The sequence below is a fragment of the Haliotis rubra genome, unplaced genomic scaffold (assembly GCF_003918875.1).
Source record: "Haliotis rubra isolate DU_JTF1 unplaced genomic scaffold, ASM391887v1 Scf57, whole genome shotgun sequence".
Lineage (NCBI taxonomy): Eukaryota > Metazoa > Mollusca > Gastropoda > Lepetellida > Haliotidae > Haliotis > Haliotis rubra.
In genome coordinates this window covers 2706966-2726832 of record NW_025767268.1, presented here as the reverse complement: position 1 = coordinate 2726832, position 19867 = coordinate 2706966, and the positions used below count along the sequence as shown (strand labels likewise).

Genomic DNA, 19867 nt, shown 5'->3' with positions numbered 1-19867 from the left:
TTATAAGTATTATGTGACGACACTTAAAAAATAACACCTATATTGCAATCAGTTTGGACAGGTCATGTGGCAGTTATGAGTCATGGTATATGATCATATATGATTTCAATATGCAGTTGTAATGTTGTTTTAACATTAGGGAAAATAAGCCATGATAGTGAGTGAGTGAGTTTAGTTTTACGCCGCTTTTAGCAATATTCCAGCAATATCACGGCGGGGACACCAGAAATGGAAGCCATGATAAATGAGCTACACAATACAAAAACAATTACGTATCGAATTCTTCACACGTGATTGTGAAGTGTATAACTGACGTTTTCGTCTTATCAAAGAGCAATGTCGAGATCATTACTGCTCCTCAAATGATGATGAAGATATTCATCATGATCATCATCACCCAACTCCATGAGTCGATTATCATCCATTCATTATCCAGGTATTCTGTTTCTGCGAATAAGGAAAACCACAGCTGTTTCGAGCTGTTTGCTCGCCTTGAATCAAGATGCTCTGTTGAAATAATTGATGGCACAGTTAGTCTTGCCACGGAAGCCTAGACAAGGGAGATAACCCAACCCATCTTATGACTAAGCTGTTCCCAATGGACCTTGTGCAAAGTTGAGTCCAAACCTGAAACGAAGGTCTTTCAGCACGGCACGATGTTTCTAGGCAGAAAGGTGAGCTCGTTAAAATTGTTATTTTTCACATGGTGGTACAATTACATTCAGAACATAATTACTTACCACTTCTAGAATATTTGGTGCCATTGATTTCCAGGGACCCGTGTACATATTTTTCATCGTTGTTGCCTTCGACGCCCTGTACAATCTGTTTCAGTTAATAATCTAGTCTGATTAGTCTCTGGTGTTGAAATATTTAATCTATGTCATATATTCAATGCTGCATTTAACATTTCTTATAAAACACGTAGACTGCAGAATAGTCTTCAGATAAGAGATATGTCTAAATAGGACGGGTTGTTTTGTCATTTTTACAGTTCATTGAGTACAGAGTATCAAATTTTCAAGTGTGAAATGACAAAAACAATTCGAACCTGCCGCAACCCGTACCGTTTCAGTTATTCAATATCCTGTGCTTACTCACACACTCATGTAAGTACGAGGACACACCAGCTTATGTATTCAAGGAGTTTCTATACTATACATCTTGACTGGTACGAGAACATAAAATACAAACCTAGCATTATGTGTTCTGAAACAGAAAGTCGTTTTAAAAGTGATATAACCATTTCTTACATGTAAATTGTTCGTAGTCTAAACAGACCTGGGAAGTAACACTTACATTTCAATGCAAAGGAAATAGAAATATCAAATGACAAGTTTCATTTTTGTAGTTTATGTTATGTTTATATATTCTGTATGTACATGTGTTCAGGAGGATATCGATATTTAATATAATATATGATATTTTCATGCAATTAGGATGTCACTGAATTCTATTCCGTTATAATTTCCTGCATATCTTCAAAATCGTGTATGTATCTGCCTTAAAAATGCAAGGAAATTGATTAAATCAGCACTTATGCAATTCAAACATTTTCTGAAAATTTGTTAAACATAAAGGATCGATGCTAATTCTGTTGCTTCTGCTTGGATACTTTGAAATATGATATGAACTGTTGATTTTAGAGTGTTAATTTCGCCAGGTTTTTAGTATCCGTGTAATATGGATACTTACCAGGGCTCGGCATTGTAATATCCCCGTGTAATCTCATCCTCCTCCCCAAACCGTCGAAACTGAGCGAAAAATGTTAAGGCTCAATCAGTTTATTTAATCCACCGTTGCTTGTTGGAGATGTCACTAATATACTTGAAAAATATTCAACTCTCTTGGCCGGTCGGTTGCGACTTCATTTTATCTTGACAGTGTTGAAATGTTTACACAGGCACAGCGACGTGAAATGTACATCGACAATAATGTACATATCAGTCAATTGTCATGATTGACTTGTCGTTCGTATGTACATATCCTTACGATTAACAGCAGTCTTGACGTTTTCAAAAGTTTAAAAGATTTTACTTTTACTGATGACTTTAAACGCGTACCTTTGGTTACATGACGACATAGCGATGTGTTATCTAAACAAGCATTGGAGAGGCTTACTTGGGAATAATATTAGCCAAGATAGGATTTTGTAGTTATATATTGTTACTGTAGTAATGGTGATCATATGAAAAACGACTCAAGTGAGTAAGCTGAGTTCAACAACGTTTTGAACAATTTTTCAGATATATCGGTGTGGAAAAACAATTAAATCGTGTGGATAAACAAGCACATTGTGTGGATAAACAAGCAAGTTAGTATGAAACACTCCCAGTTATAAGTAATACAAGTGGAATGAACACTCACATGTCAAGATCATGAAATGCCGGCCAAAAGAAGTTATTCACTTGAAAACTTGAAGTTGGATTCTAAACGTTATCAAAACTTAAACTGGCTGTCAACAGTCGCCTCAACCTTGCCAACTTAAGGTCTTAACTCAACTATAATACCAGTATCAAATCAACGCCATCGATTAGCCATTTTGTCTTTGTTTCTTTTTAACGAAATATGTCTGTTTGTGTGAACATTTTAACATGGTTTAAAAATATTGAATAATTACAACAATAAGTAAAGATGGATGTGAAGATAACACATACAATAACCCCAAAACAAAACATACTATATTTTGAGAAAATGTAGAGATCGAAATATATATTGTAAACAGAAAACAAATATTGTTTGTTAGTCAAATGTATAAACAAATTATATAAAGAATATACTGTTACATATAGATGATATAAATTAACATGATTAGAAGTGAAATATATCTCAAATCACATTTATATCATACGAAGGAGAAATATTACGACATATAGGCTGGAATATAGATGTGTTAAAAAGAAAGCACGGATAATCTGTGTCTAGATGTATGTGTTATCAGTAGCAACACTCCACTGTGTTGACTTCTAGAGCCACTGTGAAAAATCATTTGGTTGGTAAATCAATGACGTGAGTCATGATGTGAAGGTGAGACCGTATATATTGTGAATCACACAGTAACAGTTATGACATAGATGTATGATAAGAGTATTTGAATGGAGGTTCTTTGTGATAACGTTACATAAAGAGAAACATATTTTCTTTTGAATACACTCCGTCTAATATTCATTTGACATTATATATTCATTCGCCTTAAGCAAAATGTTCCGTTGAATTGTATGTTTCATGTAGAACACTCATTTGTTCAATATGCAGTCGGTGAATATTAAACAATTTGCTATTGGTGTTTGTGAAGACGGCATTGATGTTTATAACATGGATGCCGAATAAAGGTAAACTTGTATGTATATTGAATAACACGAATTCATAGCTAGTTGTTCATGTTCAATGATTGTATCTTTACGTATTGCACAAATAGATTGATGAAAATTATATAGCTACAAAAAATACATAAATGAAGTCCTCAGAGGATAAAGAAATTATGACATGAATCTGTGTAAAGGAAGCCATAGCTGAAGTGATGACAACGTTGATATTAGAAACAGTGCACCTCCTGACCCGCGTGTTAATAACAGTGGGCAAATATGAAAATGACAATTTACAAAGTAATAAATCTAACGCCGAGTTGACCACACGTTTATGACCCCGTGAGCTGGCCTGAGGCCACGCTCGGACATGGAATGGACACGGACTGTCAACGGAGGTGTCGCTTTCACCTGTTTACTTATGTAGATTTCAGCTAGATATTTGATGGACAGAAATATACATCTACAAGTAGCATTGTGCGTGAGCCTTCGTGTTTCACAGGTGTGGAGGCATTCAAGTACGTATTGCTGAAGGTCAAAGGTCACATATACATCCCAATGTATACACGCAGGGGGCGGAGCTTCCAATGAACCTTTGATGTGTTAGTCTTTAAGAACAGTAATGTCCAAGGTTTAGTTTATGAGTCGGAAAAACGATTCATTTAAAATTTAACGGGATCACACATAAACGACGGTAAGATTCGCTCTCAAAGTTATTGAAACAAATCTTTACAAAGTTTGAAGTGAAATTAACAAAGTTTATGTATCGATGGTGTTTTAATATGATTTGGTTCTCACACGAAACTGATAATATATAATATATACTGTATCATCCTCATCACCTCTTTCCCCACTCGACTGTATCCCCTTCCCAGTCCCCCATTCACTCTCTACTTCTGTGTCTGTCCAAAATGTAAGATATATTGTCCAACACACATATACAGTGATTTATCTTCTGTTTTTTTGGTGTGTTTTCATTACTATTCAACATTTTATTTGAATTATTTGATTCACGTTAAGAAGGAGTGGTTTGCAGGAGAGAGAGAGAGAGAGAGAGAGAGAGAGAGAGAGAGAGAGAGAGAGAGAGAGAGAGAGAGAGAGAGAGAGAGAGAGAGAGAGAGAGAGAGAGTTAAGAATACTGGTGGAGTGGTTTGAGAGAGAGAGAGAGAGAGAGAGAGAGAGAGAGAGAGAGAGAGAGAGAGAGAGAGAGAGAGAGAGAGAGAGAGAGAGAGAGAGAGAGAGAGAGAGAGAGAGAGAGAGAGAGAGAGAGAGAGAGAGTTACCCGGTTCGATTCCCAACAACGTGTGAACCCCAAATCTGTTATCCTCGCCGTGACGTTGCGGCGTAAAACTAAACTCATTCTCTAGAGAAAACAATAACAACACAGCATCGTGGATTTGAAGTCGGTTCTTTAACATATCATCTGCAGAAAACAAATCGAGGTTACACATTCATGTGCCGACACAGGTTCCTCTGCGCGACACAGGAACGCACAGACCACTGTGACAGTCACAGCATGCATACACTAGTATACGGCACACTCAGGTACATATGCACACGAGTTCAGGTATGGAAGAGTGAGTGAGTTGGGTTTTACGCCGGTTTAGCAATATTCCAGCAATATCACCAGAAATGGACTTCACACATTGTGCCCATGTGGGGAATCGAACTCAGGCCTTCGGCGTAACGAGCGAATGCTTTAACCACTAGGCTACTCTCTATGGAAGAGATCACAAACATCGAAATGTGCAACATTGTGGATTCTAGACGTGTCATGTGTTTCTTAATTATGCAGCCTTATTATTCACAATGCCATCGTTTACGTCTATGTTATCGTATAATATTCACATTTAAAGCGCACAGGAATACCAATACCAGAATTACCAGACAGTGTTATGCAATCGTCACTGTTGTGGTGACATTATATCTGAAATCAACATGAAATGTACGTGCATTGCAATCCCTGCAACTCCTACAGATCAGAAACACATACAAATGATTGACAGCTATGTGCAGTATGGACAGATATGTAAGAACCAAATACCTGGGTTATGATTACACGATGCCATTCAGAAAGTGGTCAAATGTAACATATGTTATATATGGGATTACACTTTCTAAGTAAAGTACAGATTCTTAAACTTTTGTTGGGTTGAGTTCCATCCGGGATTCGAACCCGCACCCTCAGAGTCAGGCAGCGATTAGATGCTTGACTCTTGAGGGTGTGGGTTCGAATCCCAACAACAGTACAAGAATCTGTACTTCACTAAGAAAGTGTAATCCCAAATATAACATATGTTAAAAACCTTGGTTGTGGGAGAACTGCTGCAGATGTAGTAAATGGCTGTAGGAGCAGATATCTGTGGTACAAGCTGCAGAAACCTTTCCATATTAACATCTGCTAGAATCAGAGTCGATATACGAACATGACTGTATCAGGAGCATGTGGTTATGAATCAATATGAATTAACGGTAACACCTGGTGTTCGCTGAGATGAGCCTCTCCTGCCCGTCGGGTGATACCCGTCTCAATGCATCATCAAATGACTCTGGTTAAGCGAATTAGGACAATACACGACGATACACATATAACGCTGATGTATGGTCTAATCATAACAATGTGTCCTGTGATATTATAATTATCATCATGAATGCATTTGGGTTGATGTTGACTAACTGGAAAAGGATCATCTCCAAACACGGTTATGGAGTTATTTTATACTACGTAAACCCTATAATAACCGTGCTTTTAAATAATGGATATAATTTATATATCAAGCAGGGGGGGCTTTATGGGATTGACATTCATCATCTAAAACGCATGTTAGGTTCATGTATTGTTCAAAATCTGCAATGTGATTTCTTTCTCAAAAAGAAAATCAGAAAAATTATTCTGAATACTATGTAACACGTATAAAACGTACTGAATACTGTGTAACATATAGAAAGTACTGAATACTGTGTAACACTATAAAACGTACTACTGAATACTGTGTAACATATAGAAAGTACTGAATACTGTGTAACACGTATAAAACGTACTGAATACTGTGTAACATATAGAAAGTACTGAATAATGTGTACCATATAGAAAGTACTGAATAATGTGTAACATATAGAAAGTACTGAATAATGTGTAACATATAGAAAGTACTGAATAATGTGCGACACACATAGAAAGTACTGATACTGTGTAACATATAGAAAGTACTGAATAATGTGTAACACTATAGTACTGAATAATGTGTAACATATAGAAAGTACTGAATAATGTGTACCATATAGAAAGTACTGAATAATGTGTAACATATAGAAAGTACTGAATAATGTGTAACATAGAAATAGAAAAGTAGAAAGTACTGAATACTGTGTAACATATAGAAAGTACTGAATAATGTGTAACATATAGAAAGTACTGAATAATGTGTAACATATAGAAAGTACTGAATAATGTGTAACATATAGAAAGTACTGAATACTGTGTAACATATAGAAAGTACTGAATAATGTGTAACATATAGAAAGTACTGCATACTGTGTACGAACACATATAAAACGTACTGAATACTGTGTAACATATAGAAAGTACTGAATAATGTGTGACACATATAGAAAGTACTGAATAATGTGTAACATATAGAAAGTACTGAATAATGTGTGACATACATAGAAAGTACTGAATACTGTGTAACATATAGAAAGTACTGAATATTGTGTAACATATAGAAAGTACTGAATACTGTGTAACATATAGAAAGTACTGAATAATGTATGACACACATAGAAAGTACTGAACACTGTGTAACACAGAAAGTGGTGAATACTGTGTAACACATATAGAAAGTACTGAATACTGTGTAACTTATAGAAAGTACTGAATACTGTATGACACACATAGAAAGTACTGAATATTGTGTAACATATAGAAAGTACTGAATACTGTGTAACACATATAGAAAGTACTGAATACTGTGTGACACACATAGAAAGTACTGAATACTGTGTGACACACATAGAAAGTACTGAATACTGTGTGACACACATAGAAAGTACTGAATATTGTGTAACACATAGAAAGTACTGAATAATGTGTAACATATAGAAAGTAGAATACTATGTAACATATAGAAAGTACTGAATAATGTGTAACACACATAGAAAGTACTGAATACTGTGTGACACACATAGAAAGTACTGAATATTGTGTAACATATAGAAAGTACTGAATAATGTGTAACACACATAGAAAGTACTGAATAATATGTGACACACATATAAAGTACTGAATACAGTATGACACACATGGAAAGTATTGAATACTGTGTAACCCACATAGAAAGTACTGAATACTGTATGACACACATAGAAGGTACTGAATATTGTGTAACCCACATAGAAAGTACTGAATACTGTATGACACACATAGAAGGTACTGAATATTGTGTAACCCACATAGAAAGTACTGAATACTGTATGACACACATAGAAAGTATTGAATACGGTGTAACACATACAAAGTATTGAATACGGTGTAACACATAGAAAGTACTGAATACTGTGTAACACACATATAAAGAAAGTATTGAATACTGTGTAACACAGAAAGTATTGAATACGGTGTAACACATAGAAAGGACTGAATACTGTGTAACACACATGAAAAGTATTGAATACGGTGTAACACATAGAAAGGACTGAATACTGTGTAACACACATGAAAAGTATTGAATACTGTGTAACACACATAGAAAGTATTGAATACTGTGTAACACAGAAAGTATTGAATACGGTGTAACACATAGAAAGGACTGAATACTGTGTAACACACATGAAAAGTATTGAATACGGTGTAACACATAGAAAGGACTGAATACTGTGTAACACACATGAAAAGTATTGAATACTGTGTAACACACAGAAAGTACTGAATACTGTGTAACACACAGAAAGTTTAACACGACACACATAACGTTAACGTATATCAATTACAAGTGTCGGTTTATAACAGGAATGAATTGCAATCATTTCTCAAGAATAAAAAGTCTGAAAACTGAAATGTGCAAAATCGTTTAATGGCTTTTTTCGAATAAAAGATCGCAGAGGACCGGTGATTATAGACAGCCGGCTGTTCTACATGAAACACTTTTGTAACCGTTCTTTAACAACTTTCCTCCCTGAAGTATCAAAAGAGTTACCGGAAATTATAGAAAATAGCCCCTTTCCAAATGTCGTTTCCAATGATTGTAATGAGTGTGTCATTATGAAATAAAACACATCTTCCCGTATAGAGTGTCGATGTTCATTTGAAATGACACTCATGTTTAACATGTAACTGTGAAATTGACGACACATTAATGCAATTATTATAAACAATAGAATGGTATATTCATTGTTCTGAATCACTACTGAGTGTGAGCGGAGAGAATCGAGAGCGGTAAAGACGGACACAAAACTACCTCTGAAATGTACATTTGTCGATTGCTGTAATGAACATGTAATTATGAAATAGATCACACGATCATTCCCCCACGACGACTACAGCGGGCGGTTGACACACACATGCACTGATGAATCATCTGTGTCATTTGCAAGCTAAATTTATTCGCAATCTTGGCCACAAAACCGTCCACACTTTATAGGTTATTGAAGCTTTTATAGGGCGAATTTCGCGCGTGGCTACCCAAATAGCACTGGGGTAAGTGTCTCGAGACCATAAACTATCGCACTTGTCAATATACAAACTGTAATAAACACAAGCGACCCGTGTAGAAACATGTAAATGAACAATGTCCGTATCAATGAAAATGATGATTGGGCCAAGCATCTTTTGTTACGTGTGTTCAAAGTCTCTCAACGTCGAGGCAATGTAACATATACCCAGTACAAGCTGTTCGGATACTCTGGTGGGGACGGGCCGTGGGGAGGGGTGACGTTTGCCCTCTGCCCTCATGCCCTCAAGGAGCACTGTGGGGGTCAGACTGTAGCCTCAGAACTTCATCGCTACCATCCCTGTGTGTAGGTCTTTAATGTTAAGGTATGGGGAAATACCAGTCACTAAGCTTTTATTGAGCATGTGTTATTATATTTCACGTTGGAAGATTTTATGAGACTGAAGGTAAAATGTAAATCAGGGTGACGGGATAGGGATTTCGTATAAAATACGCTTTTATGCCATTACCTTTGGGTACGTTGTAAAAGAATCATCGAGTTTATACGTTTTTGGTCGCCATAGCAAAACATTCAGAAATAACACAACACCCGGCTCTTAAAGTGCGTGAGTCTTTCATAGGACTAGACGGGATATTTACCAGGGATATTTTGGTTGAAACCATAGGGTGTTCATACAACACTTCCATGTATATCAGTGTCATTGCAGTTTTGGGACTGTTTCCATTTAGAAAGCGGCGTTCGTGTGCTTGTAATCAATGTGTATGGTCGTGACGAAACTAGCTTCTGTGCATGCCCCATAGACAGAAACAATCCAAGACATTTACATCCATATTTTCTTTGTTGTTTTGTCCAGAGTTGGAACTGTTTACAGTATTCTTGCCACGGGTTTGGGTATTTCGAGAATGCACGTTTAGCAACTCAAGGTTACAAATTCTGACTTTTTCAAAGAAAGCGGCTAGTTTGACCGCAGTGGTCAGGCAATTCTTGACTGACGATTCTGTTTTTAAAAGGTAGCGTTCTCAACTGCACGGCAAGCACGTAAGGAAGGGTTTACACATGTTAACAAAGTTAAAATTAGCGAAATACGCATCGCACTGTACACTCATCCACGTGGCCCGTCCGTGTTGACAACTTGGGCAAACGAAACAGAGCTTTCGAAATAGCTGATCGTTTCTGCTTACGATGACCGTCAAGGGGCACTGTGCACAAACACCCTCTCCCGTGGTCATAGCGAGTGGTGTTCGTGGCGGGACCCACCATATTCTTCTTGAACACACCTTCGTATTGACACAGCTCTGATTTCAGAGGCAGCTCGTCCCGGTGTGTGTACAAACGCACGCCGCGTTCGGGTAATATTGTCACATATATGTGTTGACATTGTATTGAAGTTGTGTGGCCGGTGAATTACTTCGGTTGACAAATCAGGGCTCTCCTATTACAATTTAATGCTTCCATTGTCCGCAGTATATGCAGACAGAACTTAACTCTGGTCGCAGAATTCGCCTCCCAGAATTTCTGTTTTCTAAAGTAAGCGATAGTGTTTGTTTGGCGAAAGCGAAATGAATACCCAATGCCTTCTCCGTGGCTATATTAACGGATAATTATTCACTTGTCTTCCGTCTAAATCGCGAAGGCAAACACGAGATTCAGGAGAGCTCCCTTATCGCTGTCAATAAGCACTGCGTGAAAAAGGGGCGGTGTTATTGGCCGCGACCAGCGAGAGGCGGAGCCTAGCGAGAGTCATTACTAGTCGATCAACTTACAGCCGTGACGTCAGGTTCCCGAAAACCAATGAACATAGGGCTTTTGTTGGAGTAAAAATGCGCTAAAAAGCTGCTCTATTGGCGAGATTTAGTTCATAATAAATAACGAATGATTCAATATTGAGGGGAGACATTTGGTTTTGGTGAATCTTAGGTTGACCGGTAGCTCTCTCGCGTTCCTGTTGTTCTAGGATGTGTCTAGAGTCGACACAGTTTTTGTGATTTGAGTTGTGGGAAACACGCATCGAGACTCTGGGAGTACGTTTCATTGGACCGCTAGCTACCGGAGCGGTCAGTCTTTATCTGGACACACTGGACTTAGGAGAGTGGTCAGTGTAAGGTTATGTCTTTCCCCCAACTTTCAACATTAAGCTTTGCATCCAGCTCGGGTTCCCCACTGACAAGTACACAGGTAAGACAGTGTATGGTGGCAACACTTCAACGATACGGAAAGAATTCAAACTATTTGAGGAGTTTAGCCTCTAGGTCTTTTACTTGGGGAAACGTCCCCCGTAGTTTGTGTACTCATACGATTGATGGGTTTGCTTAACTGTTACAAGCGTTTCATGACAGTTGATTTAGAACGTTTTTTTATTTAAGAATTTATACAAGATGCAGATTGGGATTAATTTCATGTCAATTTCATGAAAAATTTTTACACGTAAATCTAATGTTGGTTCAGTTGGTTTAAAATAACACTATATGTTTCTTTACAATCGTTTGTTTTTGTAAATTAATCATTTTAATTTGAATATTTCAGACTGTATTTTATTGTATTAATATATTAGCCAATTTGTGTTATTTGTATTTTGATATCCTATAAATGCATCATTTTATCATTTATTTTACGATGATATTACAATGCATGGCAATCGTAACTAGATCAACAGTGATATGTAGTAAATAAATAAATTCTAATATTTACTTTCGAGATAATACAACGAATACAAATGTCAGTAATAGTTGTATGTCGTTGCTGTAATGATGGCCACATGGATTATAGCACAGAGTACAACAAGGGGCTGATATATAAAACTACCCTCATTAGAAGATCTGCTTTCCATAAAATCCTGGCTCTGTTCGATGTCATCATGAATGGACATGACAGGTGCATTATGACTAGAACGTTGTGTCAGGGTAAAAGAAGTATATATTTTTTAAATTACGTTTCTGAATATGCATTGGGGATGTTTCTTATTGATGTCCGAAATTTTATATTTTGCATATGTTGTCTAGATTTCTTAATATATAACTCACTGTCATGATGGACCTTTAAATATAACCCTACCTTGTGTGTAATAATACTCTTTATTTATAGTTTTCGTTATAATGAAATTTAATTATATTTCAATTCTAGGAAACATACCAGTGTCAACAGTATAATCTATCTGCACCCCACCCCAGCCCATATACATTGCTGTCTCCCCTTACCCCCGCAAAGTAGCTCCCCTCATAAATAGCTGTTCATTTTCCCATCTTACTCAAGTCAGCCCCACCCCAATACATCACAATTAAGTTATTTTTTGTGTTCCAGATGACTACGACCACGCCCGCCGCCCCCACCCCCCGGGCATGTTGTGAAAATGGTCGGCCGATCATGACTGACCCCCACACGGGTCAGACTATATGTTCCTGTCAGTATGGCTCTGCCCTCCTAAACTACCCCCGAGTCCCGGGGCTGGCAGAGAGCGTGTACAGCGCCTCTGCCTACGCTGCTGCAGTGTCACAGGGGTACGTGTCACTCGGAGCCGAAGGATCAGCCTTCTATTCACCCCTCGTAAGTATATTTATTAAAACAACAACAATCATATTCATATCTTAATCTCTTACAGAAATCCTTATAATCCCTCTCATCAAATATACCTGAATGAAAATAACCATTTTACTCGAGAGACAGTTTAGTTGTAATGGACATGATTTGATGTAAGTCAAATTCGTATTTGATTTAATATTCATGATATCTTGATCGATGAATTTCTTTGTTACCAAGCTGAGAAATTCGTGAATTATTTATTTTAATCGGGATTAATTTCATTTGTTATCATTATATTTAGACTGTAATAGAAATAAATAAAAATATGTAGCTAATAATAGTTTTAAAATGGGAATCGACAAAATACATACATATCAAAATATCAAAACAACTCCAATTTGACAGTAAACTATCCCTGTTAAGCTCATTTCAAGAAAGAAAAAAAGGTGGAAAACAGTATCAATATTATTTTCAAACAAACCGCCCTCTTAGTAAGAAAATCCCTTAATTAAGTGTTGTAATCGCTCTCGGAGGAGTTCAAACCGGCACTCTAAGAGCCCCCAAGTCGTGAAAGGGTTCAATGACTGTGTTGGTGTGTCTCAATTTCACGCTTTTGGCCACTTCTTCAGTTATCAGTCACGCTCGAAGCCCCTCCGTACTCCCGAGCGTTAGCGCAAGAGGAACTCGCATGGCCCCAGCAATTATTTAACTATTATCGGTCACCATGGTGGCCCGATTTCGACGAAAGCGATAAACAAGGGATAATAGTACTTTCGGATACAGCTGAATAAAGCTGAATTGTTTGTTTATTTATCAGAATGTCATATTCGTGATTTGTTGGCTGTCAGGTGGATATTTAGTGTTATTAATCAAACCTGGTGGCAAAAAGGACTCGTTTTTAATTAAAATAAATATTTATGATTACTTAAATTTCTTTGGATAATTATGAGATTTTATTGAAGGGTATTCTGTCTGCTACAGTCTCACTGATAGATAATAGTACCTATCGTTCATTACGATATCTCAATTTCAGTGAAATATCGGTTTTGATCAGTTTCATTGCTCGTTGAATAATTTTCTTTCCAAGGAGTACGTGATCACGTACTTAATTACATACTGTGGTCTGTGTAGATAACTTACTTCGTCTTTAGTGCAAATATTAATTATCAATTTACATTCAATACTTGTTTTGATAAAAATGATGAAAGGCCGGTTTCCTGGAGATGAAATCGAATATATTTTCATGTTCTCTTTAAAAGAGAAATTGTTTTGTAAATATATTTCTCATTCAATATTTTATTCTAAATTTAGACTGGCACCCCGTATGACTTGAAAGACACGTCAGAGGCATGGCGAACTGCTTTAGCACAGCCAGGGTTTCCTTACGACCCAACAATGGCGGTGTACCCTTACGGACCAGGGTAAGTTCACTGATTAGAATACTATGTAGCATTTTTTGCATATTAAATTAATTTGTTTCTATTCCAATAGACAATAAATACAATTACTTCTAACATTTTACAAAAAACTCAAAGATAATATTAAAACTAGTACCATCTCTGAAAAAATGTGTAAACAGAAACGGCCGACTTTTACTTCCGCATCAGCGCTGTGATCTTGCTGAAGCCACGTGTAGTTTAGAATGTAAATGTACTATTAATAAAATATGCAACATTACTAATGTCTGTGTGTGATTGGTTTTATCACCTTTATCAAAATACATATTTTAATTCCAGATACGGCGGCTTAGATTTAAACGCAAGGAGGAAGAACGCAACTCGGGAAAATACGAACACTCTGAAAGCATGGTTATACGAACACAGAAAAAACCCATACCCAACAAAAGGTGAAAAGATTATGTTAGCCATCATTACCAAAATGACTCTCACACAAGTTTCCACGTGGTTTGCTAATGCCCGGAGAAGGTTAAAAAAAGAAAACAAGATGACCTGGTCCCCACGGAACCGATCCGAGGACGGAACGGACAGTCTGGACGGGAACGGTGATGGTGATTCAGACGCTGGGAAGGACGACCACAACGATTCAACGTCAAACGCCGGAAATATAGACGATCTCGACAACATCGACTGCAACGACAGGTCCTTGCTATCGCCAGGTAGGTAGCGGTTTGTTAAAATTGTTGCGGAAAAATCCTGTTCTTTTAGTTATTTTTAAATGCAATTATACCGTGTGAGTGGTAATTACAAGGGGAGGTAACTCTACCTTTTGACGTGTTTCTTTACGCTGTCTACTTTTTGAACTTGAGATTGTTGTAATTTTTTTAAGTGTGACACTTTGAAATTTTAATTCATTTTATTATCGTATGTCGTTTCCACGACTTGTGAGAAATTAGCAGTGGAACACGTTCTCTTAATGTGTCTGTAGTAATGGGATTTATTGTGATATAAACATATGTGCTATGAACCTATTTTTCATCAAAAGAAATGCCTTTAATGTGGAAGCAATTTGTATTGGGGTCCGTTTTTACATGTATTATAAAAATATATTATTGAAAAAATTGAAATGTTTTGGCCGATATGGTTACGTTTTTTTGACAGTCATTATCCGAACGTGACACGCCTCGTGCCAAAATACGTGACTCGCAAATTCATCACCTTCTTTCCTCTGCGGTGTACCCCCGACCTATGTTTTAAGTATTTATTTATCTTGGGAGGGCCATTACCTAGTATTGCAGCAACATAACTCGAGCTATTAATATCATAAACTTGGATGGGCCTGTTAAGTAGGTTTAAACTGCTGTAAAGCGAGCAATGAGCTCCCGCACTATATCATATGTGTGTTATTGTCGATCGGCGGTCATTTAAGCTGGTTTACTGCATAGAGCTGCCTTCATTCACAAATGGTGTATATTTCACTAATGGCTGATAACGACATGAAACTGACATGGTGTCGGTGTATAAATGAAAATATGCCATAGCATTTTCTTCCTATTCAACGTACTTACAATCTTTTAAAAACATTTTGTGAAGACAATTCTCCCTGTGTATCAATTTAGTGATTTATTTATCAGCATAATTGTGTTTTCGAATTGTGAAATGAACAAGCCTTGAAATTGACAATATTTGATCAACACTTGAATGATGTAATAAATCTGCTATCGGCGACAAAAGTTATTGACAATGCTCATCAGTCCAATAATCTGAGGATGTTTTTTGCCCGACTCTCATTTGCTAATGGGGTCTGGTTTCAGTTACGGAGTCGAGCTCTCTGATTCATGAAAGTGAGCGTTAGCAGCATTGTGACTTCACAAAGGCGGGACGTAATTGTATTGCAAACAGACTGCAAATAAATTAATCAAATATTTGATTAATTGATTTTGCCTTCTCTTTAGCGGTGAGGATGCAAACTGTCCTTTTGGTACAGAGCGCCTCGGATTGAGTTAGACTTGGGCGATTATGTTCCTCTAACGGCTAATGACAAAAGCATTTGACACCCCTCGCAGCGACATCTAGCGGATGAAATTGATACCCTTCATTACGCTGCCTGTCAGCTGTCTGACCGAAATAGACAACAAAAGATGAAGCCTGTTTAATTTAGGTTATCGATTTACTCTCCTGTTTAGGGTTTTCAAAAATTTCGCTAAAACTTCCAGTGAAAACTTCTTCCTTTTATTGCTCAATTGAAATCGAATTGTTTTCGAATTTGTGATTTTTCCCGTCGTTCAGTGAAACAGCGTTTTGTTGTGATCAAGGAAAGAGTGGTGTTTAAAATGTAATTTATAGGCTAGGTTGATTAAAATCATCCTCATCATATTGGATTTTTCTTCACTGCATTAAGAGTGTAAATACGAGTTAATATGCATCATATTACGATTAAATTGCGTCGGTTATCAGGAAATATGTTGTGTTGGATTTCATTTTGTCACTGGGCAAATACGCGTATTAATTCAACATTAACATACATTTTATTATTTATTTTCAATTAAGCACATTAACGTGGGATAGAGTAAACAGACTAACAGCTGTTTTTCATGCCTTATGTATCAATGGGAATCGTCTCCTTATTATTTTAATGCAATCGCAAATCTTATTATCATGATAATACCAGAAATGGATATTTCGTAAAAACAAAACCAACAAACTAGCTTTGATATAATTCAGTGAAGTAGTGCTATCGTTACTGATCAAACGTATTGAATTAGGAAACACTTTCAGCGCCTATTGACGGGAATATTATCACGAAACATTATACAGTATAAACACACGTCTTTGTTTGTGATGGGGTGTATTTGAGCCGGGTTTGTTGTACAATCATATTTAAGTTGCAGGTATATAAAACTCATTTTTCTCCAGAGAACAAATATGTCGTGTGGAGATTAATATCAGAATTTATATGTATTTTCAAAAGCTAATCGTATTCATGATATAGGGGATATGTCATACATGATTTAAACTCGTGACGTGTATGGTAATAGATATCACAATATATTGGACATGAATATAAAAATATATTGACTGACGTGTTGAATACTAAGACGGGTGGTGAATACATGCGGGACATGTCCAACCAGCATTGAATAACAGAATGTATCGTGTTGTACACAATATTCAAGCCCTCTAGGCGAGACATACAACAGTACACACATCTCGTCAGAATATCAAACAAACTTTAACAGTAATGTTTTGTGAAATATACAAACCCATTGCACTTTTACCAAAGTACAGAACACCGTGTGTATATTTTGTGTTTTCATGAACTACAGCCTACTTTGGTAGAGCATAACAAAACAAATATCCCCATGTAAGTTTCATGAAATAGCGAGGTTTTTGTTAGTTTCACCAGGTATAATACTGCATTAACTTTACCAAGTGTCACATTTCTTGTTAATTTCAACAGGTAAAACCTTTCTTTTTAATTTTATCAAGTCTCAATTTCTTGCGTATTTCATGAAATCAATTTTTGTGTGAATTTCAAGTGCACGCCTCCATTGCTTGGCGGAGAATGTATGTTGTCAGTTGCATGAAATAGACCATATCTAACACGGTAATGCACCGAGAAGAACTGCAACAGACACCGACTGGGTATTAAGGGTTTATTTACACACACCACAAATCACTCACCCATAAACGCCAGCCCTTGATCTTTCTGCGTCACTAGAGCCTTTCAATCAAAGTAATTAATACCGATAATGATGGCCAATATCAATTATACATTGCTTCAGTGGGCTCTCTTCTTTAATCTAATGCTCTGCGGCAATCTGGGCTGGAGTCACCCGTCTATTGTTCTCAAGCGTTTACCTGTAACCGGGAGATTCTAAGGGATCAACTGAACCACGGGAATATGCAAACATTCTCCGGCCGAGCCGTTACGATGAAAAACAGAGGAGTCATTCGTGCAGTTGAGTTGTCTGAGGGTCGCAGGGGTTCCGATAGCGCCGTGGGGAGCGTAAGCGATAGGGTCGAAAATGCGGGGTGGGGCGTGGGGGGAAGAGTGGAAATGTTGTGGGGAGAACATGGGTGGAAGAGGGCCAGTCCAGGGTGCTGTACAGGTGTTTGAGAGGGACGTGGTGGGATACTGGGGGTATTGGTGAGGTGACTGGTAACCTGGCAGGGTGATGGGGTGCGTTTCTGTGTGTGGCGTGAGAGGTGGTTATGTTGGGGTGATGCATATTGGAGTAGGGGTGGGGTGTGGTGATGGTGGTGTGTGTCACGTGGTAGATACTGACTGTGTGATGTAAAGAACACTTGGGTGGGTACTGAGGGTCTGGTTGGTCAAGGACAGTGGGATCTCGGGTGGCATTAAGTCAAAGAAGTTATAAATTAACGGTTATAGATTAAAGGGTGACCAAAGTTTAGCGTGAAATAGTGATTTGCTGGAACTGGAACCGAAGTAACTTTGCATGCCACTTCACAATTACAACTTTCACTAAACATATGTGACATAACATTCTTCCGGGATATAAAAGAGTTAGTCGTATGAATGCCACAGAGACATGGTTTTACCCACTGTTGCCATGGAAATAACCGTACATTAAGTAAACTCTTAACCAAACTGTCTACACCCCACGTTATCAACTGATGTACGTTTTTCTTCAAAACGTCACACGCTATTTATTATTATTAATAACCGTTTCATCTCGGTTCAACCCCCAATATATCCTCGGGGCCACCATAGACGATAGGTCCCCCTTCCCCCGCAACGTTTCGTATCAAGTTACACGCAGTTCTAGCGCCTCTAAGCTGCTGGCAGTCACAGCCAAGTCGAGTTATCACAAGTTTGTGGAAAACGGCACGAAAAATCCTTTTATCGAAACAGTTACGATTTAGCAAACGGATCTTATGTGCCTAATCGCCAAATTTAACAACTATCAGATACTTTTTACTTGTTTTCATTTTGCAAGCAAGAATGTTCTGGCTATTTTCGTAAACAATCTGTTAAGAATTTTGGAAGTTCGCGTACATTTATCGTTGATCATCAGTTGTTTTCTGTTTTATAGTATGGCCTCGTTGTGATCTCGGGGTCTCGCGCATTCTGTGGTGTTGTTGATAAATCTCTATATAGCTGTTAGAATGTGCATGTGTGACTCTCGAATCGTCTTGAGATTTGTTTACAAGTAATAGTATATCTCACCCTTCCCGATACAAATCGTGATAGGTCCAAAAACACGAATTTCTTCCAGAAACAATTTAAGATTTATTTTTGAAACACGCCATCAGTATCTGATTGAGGAGAAAGAAGTTGTAATATATGAGACAATTCTTTCTCCTATTTCAATAGTTTGACAGTTTTACTGTACTGGGATGGAGTGCAACTCTGTTTCATTTGATGAATATGTGTACGTACAAAGTGTTTAATATCAGAATAGGAAGCAAGTATATGAACAATTATCACAACAATGCTAATATTCCCTGATGCATTTACGTCCGAATAATAGTAATATTTATGTTAATAAATCCAATAAATATCAAGGTAATACATGTCTTTTTAAAATATTTGCACTGGCTTTCATGCACGTACTTTTTAGTGAAATTATTATTTTGTAAATACTAAGTCATTAAATATATGTTAATGATTTTATCATTAAAGGCCTGGGCGTATGCCATCGTCCACACTAAAAGCATGAAGGTATGAATATATTTGTTCGAACTGAGTATCAAGTTATGAATATATTTGTACGAACTGAGTATCAATTTTATTTCGATGTCGTTAAATAAATTGAAATAAGACATATCCTTAGATTTTTCGAGTATATTAAACAAATGCATTTTGTCACCTCGAAATCCCTACATTCTAAAACACGTCTCGATTTCCTTGCTATAAATCATTCACGGCAAGACAAATATTGTCAAAGGAAAACAAGAGATCTTCAAATCAAGATTCTGTCAAACGGTTTATCACAGCGCACGTCCCCCGTG

General features: G+C 37.2%; 1 protein-coding gene across 3 annotated transcripts in view; it reads left to right on the top strand.

The window, feature by feature from the left end:
• The first annotated feature begins 530 nt into the window (after positions 1-530).
• Positions 531-19867, top strand: part of LOC124254321 (homeobox protein araucan-like) — a 30909-nt gene continuing 11572 nt past the window's right edge. Inside the window, exons 1-4 of one of the 3 annotated variants that reach the window (XM_046688245.1) lie at positions 531-674; positions 12273-12515; positions 13803-13912; positions 14228-14607. In XM_046688245.1, the coding sequence (XP_046544201.1) occupies positions 657-674; positions 12273-12515; positions 13803-13912; positions 14228-14607 (751 nt within the window). In that variant the 5' untranslated portion in view covers positions 531-656. Of the gene's footprint in view, positions 675-10761; positions 11151-12272; positions 12516-13802; positions 13913-14227; positions 14608-19867 lie in introns of those variants that run through there. The other 2 variants (XM_046688244.1, XM_046688243.1) reach the window with 2 other exon arrangements.